Source organism: Lampris incognitus, chromosome 20 (assembly GCF_029633865.1).
Source record: "Lampris incognitus isolate fLamInc1 chromosome 20, fLamInc1.hap2, whole genome shotgun sequence".
Taxonomy (NCBI): domain Eukaryota; kingdom Metazoa; phylum Chordata; class Actinopteri; order Lampriformes; family Lampridae; genus Lampris; species Lampris incognitus.
Genome location: NC_079230.1, coordinates 7,940,955 through 7,962,321, shown reverse-complemented (window position 1 = coordinate 7,962,321; position 21,367 = coordinate 7,940,955). Strand labels below are relative to the sequence as shown.

The 21,367-nt window shown below is 45.8% G+C and overlaps 1 protein-coding gene and 1 long non-coding RNA gene across 2 annotated transcripts in view; one reads left to right on the top strand and one right to left on the bottom strand.

Annotated features, from left to right (window-relative positions):
• dock11 (dedicator of cytokinesis 11) overlaps positions 1-21,367 on the top strand; it is a 134,806-nt gene that overhangs the window by 92,611 nt on the left and 20,828 nt on the right. The window contains 6 exon segments of the mRNA XM_056300885.1: positions 10,864-10,921; positions 13,481-13,587; positions 14,263-14,385; positions 15,275-15,388; positions 18,725-18,871; positions 19,459-19,669. Coding sequence (XP_056156860.1) covers positions 10,864-10,921; positions 13,481-13,587; positions 14,263-14,385; positions 15,275-15,388; positions 18,725-18,871; positions 19,459-19,669 — 760 coding nt within the window.
• On the bottom strand, positions 1,323-5,513 carry LOC130131027 (uncharacterized). Its single transcript, XR_008812199.1, has 3 exons — positions 5,447-5,513; positions 1,783-1,857; positions 1,323-1,458 (listed from the first exon to the last, which is right to left on the bottom strand). It is a non-coding gene; the product is annotated as an uncharacterized LOC130131027 (long non-coding RNA).

Sequence of the window (21,367 nt, the reverse complement as noted above, 5' to 3'; positions counted from 1 at the left end):
GGGTCTCCTCCCAGTTTGCCATGCCCCCAAAACCTCCAAAGAAAGACGCCCAGGAGACATCCTGATCAGATGGCTGAACCATCTCAACTTGTTCCTTTCTACGCAAAGGAGCACCGGCTATACTCCGAGCTCCCTCCGGATGTGCGAGCTCCTCACCCTATCTCTAAGGCTGAGCCCAGACACCCTACAGAGGAAACTCATTTCAGCCACTTGTATCCACGATCTCACCCTTTCGGTCACTACCCAAAGCTCATGACCTAACGTCCACATTACTGCTGATGCTGCACTAATCCGCCTGTCAATCTCCCACTCCATCCTACCCTCACTCGTGAACAAGACGCCCAGATACTTGAACTTCTTCATTTGAGGCAACAACTCATCCCCAACCCGGAGGGAGCAATCCACCATTTTTCGGTAGAGAACCATAGCGTCAGACTTGGAGGTGCTGATTCTCATCCTAGCCATTTCACACTCAGCTGCAAACCGCCCCAGTGCGCGCTGGAGGTCGCGTTCTGATGAAGCCAACAAAACCACATCATCTGCGAAGAGCAGAGATGTAATTCTGAGGTTCCCAAAATGGACACACTCCTCACCTTGGCTGTTCTTCGAGATCCTGTCCATGAGTATCACAAACACAATCGGAGACGAGGGACAACCTTGGCGGAGTCCGACACCCACCGAAAACGTGTTTGACTTTGTGCTGAGAATGCAGACACAGCCCTCACTTTGGTTATACAAGGACCGGATGGCTTGTAGCAACTGCCCCGGTACCCCATACTCTTGCACTACCCCCCCACAGAGTGCCCCGGGGTACACAGACGTAAGCCTTCTCCAAGTCCACAAAACCCATGTAGACTGGCTGGTCAAACTCCCATGCCCCCCTCAGCACTTAGCAAGGGTAAAGAGTTGGTCCGTTGTTCCACGGCCAGGACAAAATCCGCATTGTTCCTCCTGGATCCGAGGTTCGACAATTGGTCAGAGCCCAGCTTAAAATGCCAAATAATCGAAGCCAGTGAAGGGAGGCCAATACCGATCACGCATTCTTTTTCCAGTTTGAAGACGAGCGGCAGCATTTTGTACTAACTGCAGATGAAGAGACAACTGTTCTACACCCACATACAAAGAATTACAATGATCTAACCGAGAGGTAATAAAAACATAAATAGCGCTCACAAAATCTTTTGGTGAGAGGTAGGCCTTTACCTATTTACCTTACCTTTACCTATTTATAATTATTTGGTACTTTAACTTTGCATTTCCATTACAATAATACTATGTTTTGTTGCATTTATGAAATTATAGAACTAAAATAAAGAAAACTGTTCACATTTTTTTGTTATTTTTATTTGGGTATGCTGTTACCAACAAAACACAAAACTATCCAGTTCAAAAGTCCAGTTCAGTGTGAGGTAATCCTCTTCTTTTTCGTCAGCTGCGTACAGCAATCAACCCTCGGGCCTGAGCATAAAACACAACAGCTACGGGTCATTCAGTTCATTGACAAAATCACAACTTGCTAAAACAGCAGAGTTGGAAGATCCGGCTTCAGAAAGTAGCAATACTAACCATGTATTTGCTCCACCCATGGACTAAACCAGCTGATTTCACTAATTAGTTCTCCTACCTGGCTGAAGTATTGTGCTAATTGGAATCAGCTGGTTAAGTGCATGGGTGGAGCAAATACATGGTTAGTACTTCTATTTTCTGAAGCAGAGTTTTCCACCTCTGTAAAACAGATACTTTATTGAAAAATAATAGCCTATTAAAGGATAGCATTCTCACCCATTTAATGCCATTTCTGTTTGTGAACGTCACTGCAGATCTTCTCGATATCAGGGCAGTACTGCAGGCTCTCATCTGTGAGGCAGAAGCGATATTTGGATTATGTAGTTCATGCTTTAGGTAGGGAGACGCAAGACTATCCACTTCTATTGAGGTTCGGCAAATTTAGAGGAAAAGGCGTGGGGCTGTAGACATATGCTATGACATACATTTTAGTTGACAAAATGTTAATTAAGTAATTTTTTTATTCAGTGAAGAGGCTACACATTTTTACAATTGGAGAATGTACTAAGAATCACTTAAGGCCCACAACAATAATAAATGAAAATTAGAATGTAAAAAATAACCGTTATTCGTTTCCATATAATTTTTTTGTCAAAGCCACAGGGAGCCGCTTGAGAGAGGCTAAAGAGCCGCATGCGGCTCCAGAGCCGCAGGTTGCCAGCCCCCGGCCTAGGTGAACCAAGAAACTCATATCTGTCAGCTATGACTGAACCCATTTGAGGGCAGTACCTCTGATGCTGACGCACTGTTCAAGACATGATAAAAGGAAGATAGAAGTTTTCCAGGGAGTGTTTGAGACAGATGATAGCAGTTTGTATGTGCATGTGATTTGTCCACTTATGTGTATGTGATGTGTCCACCTGTGAGGGCATGGGATAATCCCAATAAATTTTGGTGTCTGAGATCCGTGACTTATCGTAGTGCCCCCAAGCAGAAGACAGGCTCTTCAGCCACACAGGGTGCAGAGACAGTCGTGCAGACACTCCACAACCAAGAGAATAGCCGCAGCCCAAACCACCTGAACCCTAGAGGAGTGTCCATGTTAGGTTCTCAGTGATGTAAAAAACATAGGTACCCGAAACTGCTCACCCTCTCTACTGGGACCTCATTCATAGAGCGAGGGGTGTAGGTCTTTCGCTGTGTCTTTCTTAAGTCCACAGCAAGCTCCTTGGTTTTACTGACATTCAGAGAGAGGCTGTTGGCCTGGCACTACTGTGACAGATCCTCCACCTCTTCCAGGTAGGCCATCTCATCGTTGCTGGAGATTAGGCCCACTACTACTGGGTCATCAACAAACTTGACGATGGTGTTGGAGCTGCTCGTGGTCACACAGTTGTGTGTATAAAGAATAGAGCAGGAGACTCAGGATATATAACCTTGGGGGCCTCCTGTGCTGAGGGTTAGCGAGGTGGAGATGTAGCTGCCCACCCTAACCACCTAGGGTCTGCCAGTCAGAAAGTCAAGAACCCAGTTGCACAGGGAGGCGTTCAGGCCAAGTTCCCTAAGCTTGGTGGCCATTCTGGGGGGCACTATGTACTGAAGGCAGAGCTATAGTCAATGAACAGCATTCTCACATAATTACCCCCCCCCCTCCCCATTGTCAAGATGGGATAGGGTGGTGTGCTGTATATGGGAGATGGCATCCTCAGTAGACCGGTTATGGTGGTAAGCAAACTGTAGGGGGTCCAACTCGCTTGAGAGAGAGGAGCAGATTAATAATCCTCTCAAAACACTTCACAGCCACACAAATGAGAGCTACAGAACAGTAGTCATTGATGTTGAATGGATTGGTTGTCTTTGATACTAATACAATAGTGGATCTCTTGAAACATGGGTAATACAGACTGGGCCAGGGAGGGATTAAAAACTGTGGTGAATCCAGGGGCTAGCAGACCAGTACAGGACTTTAGTACTCATCTTGGGATGCTGTCTGGACCAACAAACTTTCTGACGTTCACCTGCCTCAGAGCCCAACGCATGTCATGCTCTGAGGGGGTCAGTAGATGCTGCTGTCTGGCAGTGGAAAACAGTTCCTTTACCGTGTTAGCCTGTAGGCTAATGCTAGCGTTGTTAGCCTCGACGTGTGCAAAGAAAGAGTTCAGTTCCTCTGCCAGAGAAGCGTCGGCATTCACCGTGGTGGTAGAACTGCCTTTGTATTCTGCAATAGTCCGTAAGCCCTGCCACATGCGTCTGGTGTCAAAGCTTGAACTGAGAATCCACTTTGTTCCTTTACCGCCACTGTGTATCTTTCCCAGCTTCTCTTAGCTGTTTCAAAGCTCCTTGTACCCATCAGTCTGCCCTGACATGAGTCCTGCATTGTAGGCCGAGGTCTGCGCATTCAAAGCATCCCTGATGGATTAATTGACCCACAGCTTCTGGTTAGGAAAACACCTAATAGTTACGCTGGTACAATGTCATCCACCAGCTTAGCGATAAAGCTCGTGGACAACATTGTACCAACAGTAACTCTACTACTACTACTTTCGGCTGCTCCCGTTAGGGGTCGCCACAGCGGATCATCCGTTTCCATTTCTTCCTGTCTTCTGCGTCTTCCTCTGTCACACCAGCCGCCTGCATGTCTTCCCTCACCGCATCCATAAACCTCCTCTTTGGCCTTCCTCTTCTCCTCTTCCCTGGCAGCTCCATATTCAGCATCCTTCTTCCAATATACTCAGCATCTCTCCTCCACACATGTCCAAGCCACCTCAATCTTGCCTCTCTTGCTTTGTCTCCAAACCGTCCAACCTGAGCTGTCCCTCTAATATACTGGTTCCTAATCCTGTCCTTCTTCGTTACTCCCAGTGAAAATCTTATTGTACCAACAGTAACTATTAGGTGTAATTTTGTAAAGGTAATCAGAAAAATGTTACCTAAATTGTTTATTATGCTAAATCGTTTTCCTGTGTAGCAAACACCATGCTGACGTGGGTTCAGGTCAATTCTGCTGGTTTGTGACAGCCTCATTTCGTACACTCATCTATTACACAAGATGAGTGTATCATGAATCATGTACCCGCAGGCACTTGCGCTTACCTCCTCGAAAATCAGAAGCCCTGAAGGTGACTAGCAAATTCTTCCTTCAAAAACAAACTTTATCTTAGGTATTTCATCGCTGATAAAGAAAAGGGTTATGTGACGGTTCTGAAATAACATTACAACAAAGAGAAACGCATACACCTCTTAACCGGGGCTGCCAAGTTTCAACAAAAGTTAAGAGTGAGACTTTTGCCGGCGGCCGGCAAAAAAAACTTAGCCTCTTTTAAGGTGGATTTAGAGGGATATCTGAACTTAAATTAACATTAGGATTAGGCTGTTGTGATGTTGTAATGTGATGTTGGCCTCCTCCTCATGCTCTCTCTCTCTACTCGGGAATAGTGAACACATAAGAAATATTGTCAATTGCTAGAAAGAATAGAATACACAGAGTCCGAGCCTACATTAGAATTAGACTGTCGGATGTCATTATTCAGTCTTATTCTGTCATTTGTATTCAGGGAGCTCCTCTCAACCCAATTATTTGTGCAACTTAAAAACCAGTTTCCTGCTATTTTATATAGTGTTCATAATTGACCAGCACTAGTAGAAATGAAAACAATTGTAACAAGAAGAATTTAGACAGATAAAATAAATTTATTTATAAAATGTCAATGAATACAGAACCAGAACAATAATATAAAAAAAATAAAATAAAGTGCATTTCTTTGTTTGTTCAGAGCACAAGGCTCAAACTATGAATTCAATCAGTTCCTTTAACCCTTGGGCACCCCTCCAGAAAATCATGACGTTTTACCCTCGGTGCAAAAAATGACTATAACCCATTTCATTCTATAAAACTAATGTATTTACTATTTCGTATGATCAAAATGAAACGGTTACCTACCGTTTACTTTCTTCTTATTCCTCTTCTTCTTCTTCCTCTTCTTCTTCTTCAGTGGGGTCTTCTTCTTGTGGAGCTCTTTTATTTTATTTTATTTCGTGGTGTTGACGCTAGGACCCTCCCTGCTCTGCCTCTGATTGGTTGATACTTGTTGTTGCCTTTCATTGATTGGGTTGGTTAGATTTAGGCATGAGGACTGATGATTGGTTAAGGTTAGGGTAAGAATATCTGGGTCAGCCAATCAGAGGCAGAATAGGGCGGGCTCACCCCGGAAAACCAGTGACGGACCTGAACTATGGCAAGCCGCAAGCATCAAAGCAAGTTGTGGAAATATTATATAGAAGTGAAGGGAAAACGTTTATGAGCGTGTGAAATAGCAAGTGTGGCGTGTGAAGAGGCATAATTGCATGACTCTCACTCCCAAAGGGTGAGACGTGGCAGCCCTGTCTTAACATACATATAATACCTCAAAGGGGTGCAGTTCATGCATCTCACCAAAAAGCAAACAATAAAAACAACAAATTTAAGATAGAAGTGAAAGTAAAATTTAACTATGGTTTCTTCCAGTAAGTTGTCTGTGGTAGGAGGTGCACAAACTGGGAAAGTAAGACCAAGTTTACTTAGCGTGGGGTTATGAGCCTCAGTGAAGTCAATGCAGCTTTGTGGTTTAGCAGCTTTTGTGAACCAACTTGAATCGGTTAGTCTCTATTTGCAAATGGACCTATGGTGGTGGATTCACCTGGTAATAAATTTCACCATGTTGCTGCTTTGTCAGGTGGGTAACACATTTGGCACCACCTACTCAACTGTAATTTCCACACTTGAACGAGAGCATATATCCATTCATTTTCTTTGGAGCTGCATAGAGAGCTGGAAGTTATTATGCCTGAACATTCTGAGAAGAGGGGAGACATCTTTGGTGCATCTAACCATTCCTGTTAGGATCAGTAGAGGTGGACCCAAATACAGACACAGACAATGGAATTAAGTAATGTAAAAGGGGTTTATTGTAGGAATAAAGGGGAATGAGAATGGCAGGCAAGGCAGAAAGTAGAGCGGTGATGGCAAAGCTGAGCTGAAAAGGACAGATGAATGAGGAAGTGAACGTTGCTGGCAGAGGATAAGAGAGCAAGCAGGCAGGCAGGGGAACTAGAGAGTAGTGGTCCTGGAAGCACAAGGAGACATGGTAAATACAATTAATGTAAACAACCTGAGGAATAACTCTGAATATACAGTTGCAGAGAGGATGAGCGACTACCACAGTGGCTGAAACAATTATCTTGCAATGAGTGGACAATGAGTGGATGGAAAACCGGAGTAGATATACTGTTGAGTTGATGTTGATGGAAGGCAGGTATGCAGGCTGGGTGAGTAAGGTGAATGAGTCGCAAATCAGGAGAGACCCAGAGAGTGCCAGGCAAGGATGCCACGCCCACACCACATCCACACACACAGAGACAAACAGGAAAGTGGGAGACACCGGGGGAAAGGAAACACATAGAAACAAAAGTGACACAAGTGGAGACCCGGCCGAGGCCATGACACGTTCCGTTGCAGGGCTGACACAGAAATACAGTGAGTCACAATCCAATTCATTATTGTTAGCAGAGCTCTCTCCATTTCCCCATGAAATGAATGCTTTTGAACTCAAACAAAAGCACCATGAAGGACACCGATACAAGTACAAGAACAACACACAAAGTCCACATAAAAAGGATTAAATCAAATGCCTATATACAGCGAAGGATACCAGGACCTCCATGCCACACTCAGTCAGGGCTGTGCGATATGACTAAAATCTCATATCCCGACATAGTCAAGTCAACTTTATTTGTATAGCCCATTATCACAATTTACAAATTTGTCTCAGTGGGCTTTACAGCAATACAACATCCAGTCCTTTGACCCTCGCATCAGATAAGGAACAACTCCCTAAGAAAGCATAGGTCATTTCATATCCCGATAATGATACATATCATACATATCATATTGACAGCTGATGATTGCTTATGGCATGAAACAGGTTTGTACTGTCTCATAAAGAATTTACTTGACTCGCTGGATTTATCATACATATCATAAACTTAAGCTCAGGGGTGACCACACCTTTGCAGTTGTGGAACAGGATTCCGTCCCTATAAGATCTGCCCCCTCCATCGAGTCTTGAGTCCCAGCTCAAAACTTACTTTTATTCACTAGCGTCTAAATCCTCCTGATGCGGCTGATTTCTGGCTTGTGCCTCTGCCCATGTGTTGCTTATTCGTACCTATGAACCTGCTGCGTAGCTGTGGGTGGGCCTAGGCCACCCACTTGACACGTCTCAGGCCCACCCAAACAACCTTCTGTTTGGGTGGGCCAATGAATAGTGTTTCGATGATCTGACTATGCGACCAATGAATTTTTTTGTTTCTTGCTTCTTATTTACCATATGACGATGAGAGGTCAGATTGTTTGAGTGGCAGTGCATTTCGCAAATGCCACATTGTGAGCTGAGCAGCCCCTCCTCTTTCACAGCCTGCACACTGCACAGAGGAACAGAAGCCTACTTTCTGCTAGCTAGCTGCTTGTAAAGTAAGATAAAAAATCATGACTAAAAATAGCAGTTTGCTTAAGTTTGTTACAAAAAGACATGGGGAGCAGGAGGAAGAGAATTCAGCTCAAGTTCAGGTATCGTTCTCAACTCACCACCCACACCAAGCCCAGTCATCTCCCGCTGTAATCATCAAAAGTAAGCTAATGTACTTTCGGACTGTGGTAGCCTATTGCCTATTTTGTTTATTGGGTATAATCTTGTTGGGTATACAATTGGATTTTATGCTGATGCTGCATCTGCTGTGTGTGTGTGTGTGTGTGTGTGTGTGTTTTATGTGGCTGTCATGCCAGGTGATGTTCAAGTGTGTCTTGCTCGTGCCCCAGGACAAGATGATCTCCAAAGCAATGCCCTGATCCCAACCGCGCATAGGTCGCTGACTGGCCAGAACACACACACAACGCTTGTTCCATACGCACAAAGCAAAAGAGCTCTCCTCTCCCACACATCATCTCATCTCATCTCATCTCATCTCATCTCATCTCATCTCATCTCATCTCATCTCCAGCCGCTTCTCCGGGGTCAGGTCGCAGTGGCAGCAAGCTAAGTAGGGCACTCCAGACGTCCCTCTCCCCAGCAACACCCTCCAGCTCCTCCTGGGGGATCCCAAGGTGTTCCCAGGCCAGATTGGACATGTAGTCCCTCCAGCGAGTTCTGGGTCTACCCCAGGGTCTCCCGCTCCATCCTACCCTCACTCGTGAACAAGACCCCGAGATACTTGAACTCCTTAACTTGAGGCAACAACTCATCCCCAACTTGGAGGGAGCAATCCACCATTTTCCGGTAGAGAACCATGGCGTCACATGAATGCGTCTCTGGGTGTGTGGGGAAAAAGCAGTGGTTCGGCCTGGATTCGCCTTGTCACGGAAGTGGCAAGGCGTCTCCAGAGAGATGCAGTTAGCGAACGCATGTAGTACGAGGATGGGTGTTTGAACTAAAATAGGGGATCGATTGGCCACTAAATTGGGAGAAAAAGGGAAAATCAGAAATGAATTTAAGAAAAGGAAAAAGAGAACCATGGCGTCAGACTTGGGGGTGCTGACTCTCATCCCGGCCATCTCACACTCAGCTGCAAACCGCCCCAGTGTGCCCTGGAGGTCGTGTTGTGATGAAGCCAACAAAACCACATCATCCGTGAAGAGCAGAGATGTAATTCTGAGGTTCCCAAAACGGACACACTCCTCACCTTGGCTGTACATTGAGATCCCGTCTGTGAATATCACAAACAGAATCGGAGAAAAGGAACAACCTTGGCGGAGTCTGAAACCCACCGAAAACATGTTTGGCTTTGTGCCGAGAATGCGGACACAGCTCTCACTTTGGCTATACAAGGACCGGATGGCTTGTAGCAACTGCCCCGGTACCCAATACTCCTGCAGTACCCCCCACAGAGTGCCCTGGGGTACACAGTCGTAAGCCTTCTCCAAGTCCACAAAACCCATGTAGACATGGAGCGGGAGCCGTCTGTGTTGGACCCTCCCTTGACCCAGAGCCCAGGACAACTGACCCAATGTCCCCCCCGGTGTCAGCGGCCCTGTGTACCTCTATCCATACGCTTGATTAATGATGCCGTTGCATCATTCCGTTGCCTGTCAGCTGTGTGTGTGTCTGAATATGTGGCCGCCATGCCAGGCTTGTCTTGGTGCTTGTAACATTACCTCTGATGACGTAAAGGCTTGTATGACTAAACTGTGGTGCATTCAGGCTAGTATAGCTGTTATGGCCCATTTTGGTCAACATATGCTTTTCAGAACCTATTAAATATGATTGGTCTTGGACTGGCTAGGCCCACCTGATTTTCTCTGTGCCCACCCACAGAGATTTCTGCCCACGCCGCAGGCCTATGAGATATGTACCTTGTTGTTTGGTTGTACCTGCTCTGGTCTGTATGGGACGTTGGTCAACGTGGGTTGTTTTTAAACCTCCTTTATGAATAAATTTGACTTGACTTTATGGCACATTTTCTGTAAATTCAATGAATAAATGAGCAAAGTAGCGTGACCATAAGTGACGGCAAAACGAAATGAAATGAAACAAGTGCACATAAATTAGGTAAATAACATAAATATGCATAGTCTCTGTTGCGTTTTGCTGTCATTTACGTTGGCGTTAGTTTCTCATCTCCTCTCCTCTGCTCCATTTCACCGTGGGCGGAGCTTAGCTCTCCACGCACGGAGCTCATATATATATATATATGAAACAGGCTTGTACTGACTCACTGGATTTTATATATATATATATATATATATATATATATATATATATATATATATATATACACAGTCCCACCAGCTGACATCAGATTGTAATAAAAATTCCAACAAACTAACATGCGCAATATACCTGAAAGAGGAATATGAAATACTGTGAGTACTAAGAAGTTATTGTAAAAACCACAGCCTCAAGGTGAAGCTTGTTTCCTCCAGACCTGATGGGGAGGGAGGTCATTTTGGGGGAGGAAAAAAAAAAACGTGTTCAAACACAACAAACGGCTTATTCGCAGCATTCCACATACATTGTAAAACGCTCATGACAGTCAAATTTATAGCGCCGACAGTCAATGTGCAGCAAAGCACAGCAGCATGACAGGTCAGTTGTGAAATCTTGGGATTTGCGTGAACAAGGTGGCATGGCATAGTTCAGTCACTCTCATCCTGTCTTTGTCTTTCGTCCTCTCCCTGTCTCACTGGATTGACTGAACATTACTGATCATTCATACAATTCTGTCCATTGTTATATTTGCACGTTCTTGGCCTTACTTCTGCCATTGGGAGAACAGCTTGTGTGTTTGTGTTGACTGACTCCGTCGTTCTTTGTCTTGTGTCCACAGGCGGCTATGTGTTACGTCCATGTGGCAGCACTGGTCGCAGAGTATCTACACAGGAAAAGTAAGATCCCCCACCCATCCTTTCTCTTGCTGTTCGAGACACACACACACTCACACGCACACACACACACACACACACACACACACACACTCTCCAAGGGTTGCCTGCATGGCAGTTGGCAGTACATTATTACATTATTCCAGTTCAGATAATAGCATAATTAGCCAATTTAGTTGTTAAATTTATTTTCCAGCTGTCACACAGCACATCATATCAGACCAGCCTTCCAAGAAGTGCAGTTATCATATAGTCTCCACACGCCTTTCATGTCATACCCATTCAAATGAAATCAGCAAGTAAAAGGATACACACAAGCAAAGCTGTCAGATGATATTGGTCAAGCCTGCTGGGGAAAAAAATGAAGGAATGCTGAAAGATCAGGAGAAGAGATGCAATTTGGGTGTAGATATGAATGTCCCAACAGAATTGGTGCGCGGTAAGAAAATGCTCTGCCTCCTGCTGATTTTCTTCTGCGATTGGATCGAGAGAAAGCCGTGTGATGGGGCGTATGACGTGTCACGTCCACTTCTGGTTTGGGAAGATGGCAGCGCCAATTAACGGTTGCAGCAGCCTCACCCAATACCAGTGTAGGAAGGCGGTGGCGCGAATTCACGTTTGCGGCGGCCTCAGCCAGTACCGTCCATGCGGTGTCTTTGTCCACGTCTGCGTCTAAGTTTGTCTTCGTTTGATGGCTTGGAGAGCTGGCGCTGGATCGGCTGGAAGAGCTCGGTCTGCTGCGTCCTATGGGCCCAGGGACCACGGCCCTGCCTGGAGCTGTGCCCGAAGAGGAAACCCCGGGGATGGTCTGATAGGATGCAGAAGCGGGGCAGGCTAAGCTAACTGCTAGCCCATGCAAACCGGCAGTGCCGACAGTTATCCTGGCTGGCGTTCGTTTTCCTGGACAGTGATTTTATTTTTTATTTATTTATTTATTTATATATATGTGTGAGTTTGGATATGTGTGTTCATGTAGTTCTTGGATATGTGTTTTTGTCTTTGTGTTGCACTGCTGTGGGCCGGGGGAAACGACATTCCGTTTCAATTCATGTGTGCAAGTGCAGGACATGAAACGACAAATGAAGTGTTTCTGATTCTGACTCTGATATGGATAACGGAGGATCGGATGAAGAGGATCAAGCCAAACCATTGACGGCTTCGTATGCGCCGAGGAATAACCTGAGGTCAGCCCCGACCTGCGCTGGCCGCCAGCTTAAGAAGATGAGAACAGGCCGTTGGTGATTAAAATGTCCTTGTGTCGGTTCAAACTGTGGCTGCAGCATTCTGATATGGCTACAGGTTTGTGAGAGAGGGCATCGACAGTAGTCTTGTCTGGAGGATAAAGATGCACGTATTCAGGGTTTCAACAGTATGAGAAGTAGGACAGGTCTTTACATCATTGCAAAGCTGGATGATGGCTATCAAAAAGAAAACAAAAGCTTGAAAATAACGTTGTTGTTCCCGGCTTGTGTTCTGTTTCCGTGCCCACGGTCCACATGTTGACACGTTTTATAACGGGTGCTCTTTATTTTTTTAACGCAATGGTGTGTTGACAAGGAAACGCATTGTGGTAATGCTGTTGCGCAACCCTTTGCCATAGCTTATCTGACTGTGATCAGTTTGGCGGCAGCAACACGAAACCTTCCGTGGCCACGCCCTACTCTGAGGTGAATGATTACACGGTATGTTGTGTATTTTAGACTCCCTAAAACAAAAATACAACATAACGGGGAATTATATTTCTGTGTCCTCGCCAGTGATACATGCATGACTTCACCCATCCCCGTGTTCACTGACCACATGTAAATGTGACAGGTTCCCGTCAACTTCATGCGACTCGTCGCTGTTGATATCGAGGCACTGGTAAACTGTTTACGCCTCTGGCAAACTTCAGAAATGATACCGTATTTAACAGTTAACACTGGCGAGATAAGGGCGCCTGGGTAGCGTAGCGGTCGATTCCGTTGCCTACCAACACGGGGATCGCCGGTTTGAATCCCCGTGTTACCTCCGGCTTGGTCGGGCGTCCCTACAGACACAACTGGCCACGTCTGCGGGTGGGAAGTCGGATGTGGGTATGTGTCCTGGTCGCCGCACTAGCGCCTCCTCTGGTCGGTCGGGACGCCTGTTCAGGGGGGAGGGGGAACTAGGGGGAACAGCATGATCCTCCCACGCGATACGTCCCCCTGGTGAAACTCCTCACTGTCAGGTGAAAAGAAGCAGCTGGCGAATCCACGTATCAGAGGAGGCGTGTGGTAGTCTGCAGCCCTTCCCGGATCGTCAGGGGGGCAGAGCAGCAACCGAGACAGCTTGGAAGAGTTAGGTAATTGGCCGGGTGCAATTTGGGAGATAACGCGGGAGAAATCCCCCCCCCCCCCAAAAAAAAACATTGTCAGGGTAAGATTTGCCTATCAGCACTGCACATGTGAACCAGCAGTCACAGTACAGGAGTCAGAATAAATTGTAGTCACATAAAAAAAACAGATGGTTTTGATGAAAAAGAATGTTGAGTCAGTGATCACGTTTTGTTTTTTGTTTGTTTTTTGGCTATTTGTTTACCAGAGCTGTTCCCCAGCGGGCTGGCAGCTTTTAAGAAGGTTACCTTGAACATTGAAGAGGAGGCAGCCATGAAGGAAGATAGCGGCATGCAGGATGTCTACTACACTGAGGTGAGACAAGTTGGCTGAGGGCCAGACACCTGAACGAGCAAGGCAGCACAGATCACTCACACCATGGATAGGTGTCCGGGTAGTGTAGCGGTCTATTCTGTTGCCTACCAACGCGGATCGCCGGTTCGAATCCCCGTGTTACCTCCGGCTTGGTCGGGCATCTCTAGAGACACAATTGGCAGTGTCTGCGGGTGGGAAGCCGAATGTGGGTGTGTGTCCTGGTTGCTAAACTAGCGCCTCCTCTGGTCAGTTTGGGCATCTGTTCGGGGGGGAGGGGGAACTTGGGGGGGGGGGTAGCGGGATCCTCCCATGCGCTACGTCCACCTGGTGGAACGCCTCACTGCCAGGTGAAAAGAAGCGGCTGGCGACTCCACATGTATCGAAGGAGGCATGTGGTAGTCTGCAGCCCCCCCCCCCAGATCGGCAGAGAGGGTGGAGGAACGACCGGGACTTCCCTGAAGAGTGAGTTAATTGGCCAAGTACAATTTGGGAGAAAAGGGGGGGTTATGTATTTCCCTTTCCCTTTGAACTGTAAATTTATGACTGGCTTGTTAATGAATTGGGGTATTCATCGTCTTAACGTGATGCTGTTGGTTTCTACTGTGGTCAGCGTCAGCCTGGAAATGCAAGCTTTTTTGCAGTGTGTTACGTCAAGCCCTTTCTGCCCCTTTTTAGGAAGTGTTGGTTGAGCACCTCGAGATGTGTGTGGAGGCACTGTGGAAAGCCGAACGCTATGAACTCATCACACACGTCGCCAAGCTCATAATCCCTGTCTATGAGAAGCGTCACGAGTTCGAGGTAATCCACAGCAACATCGTCAAAACATATAAAAAGAGTTAATTTTTTTTTGCAAAGCTGCCTTGTTGACACATCCAGGCACTGTTTTGCCTTTCTTCGTAGAACGATGCCTCAAGGTCCCAATGCTTACAAATCGCAAGAAGTTTAATTCTATTTAGGGACATTGGTTTACTGAAGCAATTCCCTCGTTGTAAATACTGCTGTGGGGTTGTTTACCTTATTTTTAGTTTCCACTTAAAGCCCCAACATTGCCCGGCTACTTGTCCTTATGGCTTCCTTTGGCTTGGCAAGATCTTTTCTGCTTCCTCGATGTGAAGATTTTTCTTGCCCAAAAGTGCTTGTGTGCTTTTTCATCAATACATGCCTGCACATACATGTGTATATACAGCCATGTATGAACACACAAACACCAGACTGGCATGTAAAGGGAGGCATGAGAGGGGAAAAAAAATCCATTGAAAATGAAAAGGTGACAGTAGACCTCCGTGGCACGTCATTTATCTCTACTTGTCAGGGATTAACACACTGTATCTCCAAGAGTCACACAACGTTAGCGTTAGCTAATAGCTGCTGCTAGCTTCCCCTGCCTGCAAGTAAAATTCGCCAACGTGTAATGGTTATAGGTCTGTGTCCAGGGAGAAATTCCTTCAATTAAGTTCCAGTTTCAATGCAGTTTCCAAATACAGTAGTTGATATACTGTCCAGGTTTGTATTCATAGAAAAAGTGCAGTCGGAGTTTGTCTGTTGGAGTTTGACTGTACATTCAACTGCACATACAAATGCACTCAGCAGTCCTTGTAAAGCACATTAACAAATTCACACACAAAGACCACAAGTATTACCCGCTCTCAAGCGGCGTCTGTGTCCCGTGCCCTCTCTCTCTCTGCAGAAACTGAGCCGCCTGTACGACACCTTGCACAGGGCCTACAATAAGATCATGGAGGTGATGCAGTCAGGCCGCAGGCTCCTCGGGACTTACTTCAGAGTGGCTTTTTATGGACAGGTGAGGTCGACGTACAACCCCGCTGTGATAGGCTGTTTAATATGATTATATTTAGCGCATAGGCAGAGAACGTGACACATGCAATGCTTTCTTTCATGACAGCTGTTTCCCTCCAGGGGTCAGTTAGAGCACACAGGCCTTCCCATGATCCCTGTCTCACGCCTTAGTTTTAGGCTCCCAGTATTGATGACTATGTTTATCCTAAGAGTAAGACAAAGGCGGAAATTGCGAGGCCTTGTCTAAATGCCATCCTGCATCCCTATTTTTAGGTCGAAGACCATTCTTAATTTCCTTTTACTTTCTATTTTTGTGAAGAGAATCGACGCTATTTCGGTGCTGAGATGCTCACATGCGATCGAAATACTTCAGAATTTCCTCGGGCTTCAAATTGAGGACTGTGTTGTTGCCCAGCTATAAAAGCGTTTCAGTTAGGATGATAGATGGACATTGTTTGGCTGTTTTGTATGTGTCCTGGACAGATTAAATGCTGCAGCTGTGTAGATAGGACAAATGCAAGCTGTTGTAAAATCACTTGAAAAGTCCCCGAAAGTTGAATCAGTTCATCTGGACAGTGTTAAGTGGGAGAAGTGTTGTGGTTACACCGCCCCGCGCTGCCTCCCCGGCGCGTTCAAGCCACTCCGCCAGCTCGGACGTGCAGGAAACATCCGAGCGCTCGGCTCGCGCTTTGAGGAGACGAGCGCTGCGTTGCACCAGGTGTTTGCCATCATCCATCAGGCACACCTGCGGCCCTTGTCTGTCTGTCCTTTTGGGTTTCGCTACGCTGGCCTCTGGTCTTCATTCGTGAAACGTAACAGAACGTCGAAGCCAGAATGAGCCAAAGCAAACCCGAGGGGCAGGCGGTCGCTCAGGGAGCTATAGCCCCTAAGCCCCAGTACCCTATAGCTCTTGAGGTAGGGGTAAAGAACCACAGCACTCAACTCACCCAACTCCATTCTGAGCTTAACGCTGCCTTCTCCCGGATCACTGGAGAAATCAGCGGGCTCCAGGCAAACTCGCATACCTCGGCGAGCACCCTTGCTTCACTCTCCGCACAGATCGCTGCTCTGCCAGAATGAGCCAAAGCAAACGCCCACCTGAGACTCGCCTGTCATTATCCCCTGTGGCAGTTTTGTTTGTTCTCCTTCCCTGCATTAAATCGCCCTTCGGGTTATCCCGGTGCTCTGTTGTCTGTCTGTCCTTTTGGGTTTCGCTACACTGGCCTCTGGTCTTCATTCGTGAAACGTAACAAGTGTTTAGTGGGAGAAGTGACTTCGTCAGTCTCAGCTGACTGCGGGTATCCCCACCCTTATAAGCAATACAGCTGCATAACAGCCGAGACCGACGATCGGTTTCATATGCAAATTGCCCTGACCATTAATTAGAGTTTCGATGGCCGTGGGTACTATTCACAGAGGATTGGGGAATCGTTGCAATTACAGCATTGTAAGATGGCAACAGATGTTATCTTAACCCCCCCCCCCTCCCCAGTTCAGGGATGGTCGTTTCCTCTTCACATAGATTACATTACATTATGTCTGTGAATGTTCTCATTCATCCAGGTCAAGTGCAACTGGACTTGATATATACCAAGTCCAGTTGCACTTGATTCAACTCCTTTGGATACATTACATTACATTATAGTCATTTAGCCGATGCTTTTATCCAAAGCGACTTACAATAAGTGCATCTAACATAGGAAATCAGGAGAACCACTAGTCAGCGGAGGTCATAAGTGCATCGTCTCTCTAAACAAGCATCTAAGAGCAAAACCAGTGCTAAAGTAAAAGTGCAAAAAAAGTTGTTTTTTTTAATGAGTGAATACAATAAGTGCTAAGAGCAAGTAACAGGGTAGTAGTTCTTAGACATAGATGGCCTCTTTGACTCGCCGTTCAAACCAGCGTTCCTCCCTATCAAGGATGTGCACATCCTCATCCTTGAATGAGTGGCCACTGGCCTGTAGATGAATGAATGAATGCCTTTATTTGTCATTGCACAGCTGAACAATGACATTCAGTGCATCTCCCCAGTGGTACAAAATTTAAAAAATAAAATATATACAAAAAGTCAAAATACAAATATACACAGATTTGCAGCACAATCAACATATAATGTGTGCATAAGTGTAAAAATAGGTGTAATATCCATTACACTAGATAAATAGTCTATGTATCGCACTAACCCGAGTCAGCATATTTTTTTTGCACGTGCCAAATGTACAGGTGTTATTGCACAGTTTCACCATATTATTGCATATTATGGGTGTAGACAGTGGAGTCCTGGCCTGGCGTGTTAGCTCTCCTGTGTTGTGCCATCCTCTTGGCCAGCGTCTGTTTGGTTTCCCCGATGTACAAGTCACGTCAGTCCTCCCAGCACTTAACAGCGTACACTATATTGCTCTGTTTGTGCCGGGGGACCTGATCCTTGGGGTGGACCAACTTCTGGTGCAGTGTGTTTTGAGGTTTATAAGTAACTGAGACACAACGCAGTATGCGTCTCAACTGTTCCGACACTCCTGCCACATACCGAATCACCACTCGTTTACGCTTAGACAGCTGTTGCCCTTCTCCTCTCTTTGGTCAGCTGGTGCACTGTTTTGGCGTCTTCCTGACTTTGATAAACACCCAGTTAGGATAACCACACTTAACCAGGGCCTGTTTAATGTGGGATTTCTCCCCTTCCCCAGCTGCTGTGTCGGTGGGGACGTTGTCAGCTCGGTGGTACAGCGTCCTGATGACTCCTAGTTTGTGCTCCAGTGGATGATGAGAGTCAAACCTTAAGTATTGATCAGTATGTGGTTTACCGTAAACCAACACATACTAAGAGTACAGCTGTCGCCATCTTACAATGCTGTGGTTGTAACTATTACCCGATCCTCTGTGAATAGTACACATGGCCATTGAAACTCTAGTTAATGGTCATGGCAATTTGCATATGAAACTGATCGTTGGTTTCGGTCATTATACAGCTGTGCTTTTTATAAGGGTGGGCTGCAAGTCAGATGAGACTGAAGAAGTCACTTAAATGAAAGATGAAATGTTTCTCCCAATAAACGTGTCCAGTTAAACTGATTCAACTTTCTGGGTTTTCCTTACCCAGATTATTGAGTGCGCATCAGGACCTTACTCGAGAAGGGAATTGTAGTTTGCAGTCGATCGTGTTCTCAGCTAGTTTAAAGGATAGTATTTTGCATTGTGGTTTCGTCAGTTTGCACCTTTTGTCTAGTTGATGAATTGGCGGAAACAGCTGGACAGCCTCTGCTCTTCTTTTGGTGGACGATGTTTGTCTTGTGAGGGATTTTCGTTTTCGACTCACAACGAAAGTGCATCTCGTCCACAGGGCTTCTTCGAGGAGGAGGACGGGAAGGAATACATCTACAAGGAACCCAAACTCACCGGCCTGTCGGAGATCTCCCAGCGCCTGCTGACCCTCTATGGGGACAAGTTTGGAGTGGAAAACGTCAAAATCATTCAGGACTCCAACAAGGTACAGATGAAAGCAGGAAGTAGTGGGAGAATGGAAACTGGAACTGTTAGCCCCGGTATGGGATTTCTTAAGTTACACATGGGTTTGCATCTTGCTGTTGCAGCTCAATTGCAGTCAGAAGTGAAAACAAGTCATTTGGCATCCTAGCCCCACACTTCTATTTATTGAGAAAATATCTTCTGTCCAAGACAATGTGGACAGTGCATGGTATTCTCTTTTATGGGCCCTCCATTAACTCTCAGTCGGAAGGCTGAAGTGTTTTTTACTGACATCTCTTACTGTGCTGGCCATGAAAGCCTCATTCTTCTGGTCCGTTGAAGAGTCACATGAGGTTATTGAGGAAACATCTGCAGTAGTGGCCAAGAAGGATATTCAATAAGCTTGTTTAGTTACTACTTACTGACAGGTTTATTAGTAACTCTTTTGTCTTTGCAAAGCACTTTATGTTCTCAAGTAATAACAGAGCTCTTTGAAAATCCCGACTGATCTGTTTCGTCCCAAGTCATAGTAGCCCATCATTTCTGTTTCCTCTGTCCTTAATGTCAAATCGCGTTAATGTATCATGAAAACTCATTGCTTCCCCGCAGGTTAACCCCAAAGATCTGGAGAGCAAGTTTGCGTATGTCCAGGTGACTTTTGTCAAACCCTACTTTGATGAAAAGGAGGCGCCAGAAAAGAAGACTGACTTCGAGAAGTGCCACAACATCAACCGCTTCGTGTTTGAGACGCCCTACACCCTGACAGGGAAAAAGCACGGCGGTGTCGAGGAGCAGTGCAAGAGGAGGACCGTGCTCACAAGTAAAAACAGATACACAGACTGGCACAAAAACACGCAGCAAGTTTACAACATGTGTGCGTCCTATCTGAAATATAGAGTCCCCAGGCAGCAGATGTTATCTCACAGGCCTTGCTTTCACTTGTCATTTTAAAGTCATCTCAGGCTTGTGACATGAGCTATAACTGACAAGACTGGATGCTCAAATGTCACACTGAGCTTGCACGGTGATCAGCCATGCACCTCACAAGGTGGACAAGCTTCTTCTTTTTTTTAATTTATTTTGAGATACTTCATTATGCTCTGCATTTAACCCATCCTAGCTGTGTAGCTAGGAGCAGTGGGTGGCCGCTGTGCAGCACCCGGGGACCAACTGCAGTTCTTCTTGCCATGCCTCGGTCAGGGGCACAGACAGGAGTATTAACCCCAACATGCATGTGTTTTTGACATGCATGTTGCATGCAAACATGCATGCAAACCCTAACATGCAAACATGCATGGCACAGCTTGCATTGTGTTTGGTGATCTTGACAAATGGCATTCAAACAGGTGCCATGGTGGACGGTGAGTATGCATGTTTTCCTTCTAACCCACCACCACGCCAGCTGATGTCGCTGATAAGTCCTCCACTGTTTTTGGTTAAAAAAATATGTTAATCATTGAAACCAGCTGTTGTTGGGTTTGGTTGGAAAGAAAATCTGCATACACATGGCCCTCCATGACCCATTGTTGTGTACTACCGATCCAGATGCAATCGGGTCCCTGAAAATGAATACAACGGAAAACCCAACATGCGCCCATGGCCGTATTCGCCCCTTTTCCCACCGAATGTGTTGTGTGCTTGGTGTGCTGGTGATGAAGGGGATGAAGCTGTTCATAAACGTTATCAAAGCCATAAGCGCCTGTAACCGTATGCAAGTATACACTGTGCACACATTAACTCAGCTGGTAATGCTATTTTCCTGTTCCTTCTTAAATTGTGATTTTACGTCAGATTTCGTTGGCACTGGATAATTGTTTAATGCTTGATTTATAGATTTGGATTTTGTACTTTTTTTTTTTTAATTTTCAAAAAAAAACATTTTTAAATAGGCTCTTCATTTGCATATGGTTTGTTCTTTGTGTGTGTCTGTGTTTGCATGTGCATGGGAGAGACTGTGGGGGTGAAAGAGGGTTGTTTGCTCTTTGCCATTCTTGTGCATATGAGGAGATGCAGTATATTTAAACGTCTGGTGCCACAACAATGGAACTGTTGATGTCCAAGGCAAAAGCTGTTTCCTGTGCGTTTTTCTCAAAGCGTGTCATGTTTAAATAGGAAAGACATAGTTTAATGGTTTTGTAGGATATTGACAGTAGTATCATATATCAGAGTGGTATGATATAACAGGAGCAGTGTATTGTTGATAATGCAGTAGGTCCACATTATCATAATAACATGCGTTTCAGATACGTTGACCTTATCCCTTCTTTTCTCATCGTACCCGTTAATGAATGCACTGTCATGTGGCTGTGTGCAGCGCTGCACCTGGTGAATATACTTAAATACATGGTTAAATATACTTCGGGCGGCACGGTGGCCCACTGGTTAGCACTGTCACCTCACAGCAAGAAGGTCCTGGGTTCGAACCCCGGGGTTGTCCAAAATTGGGGGGGGGGGGTCATCCCAGGCCGTCCTCTGTGTGGAGTTTGCATGTTCTCTCCCTGTGTCTGCGGTGGGTTTT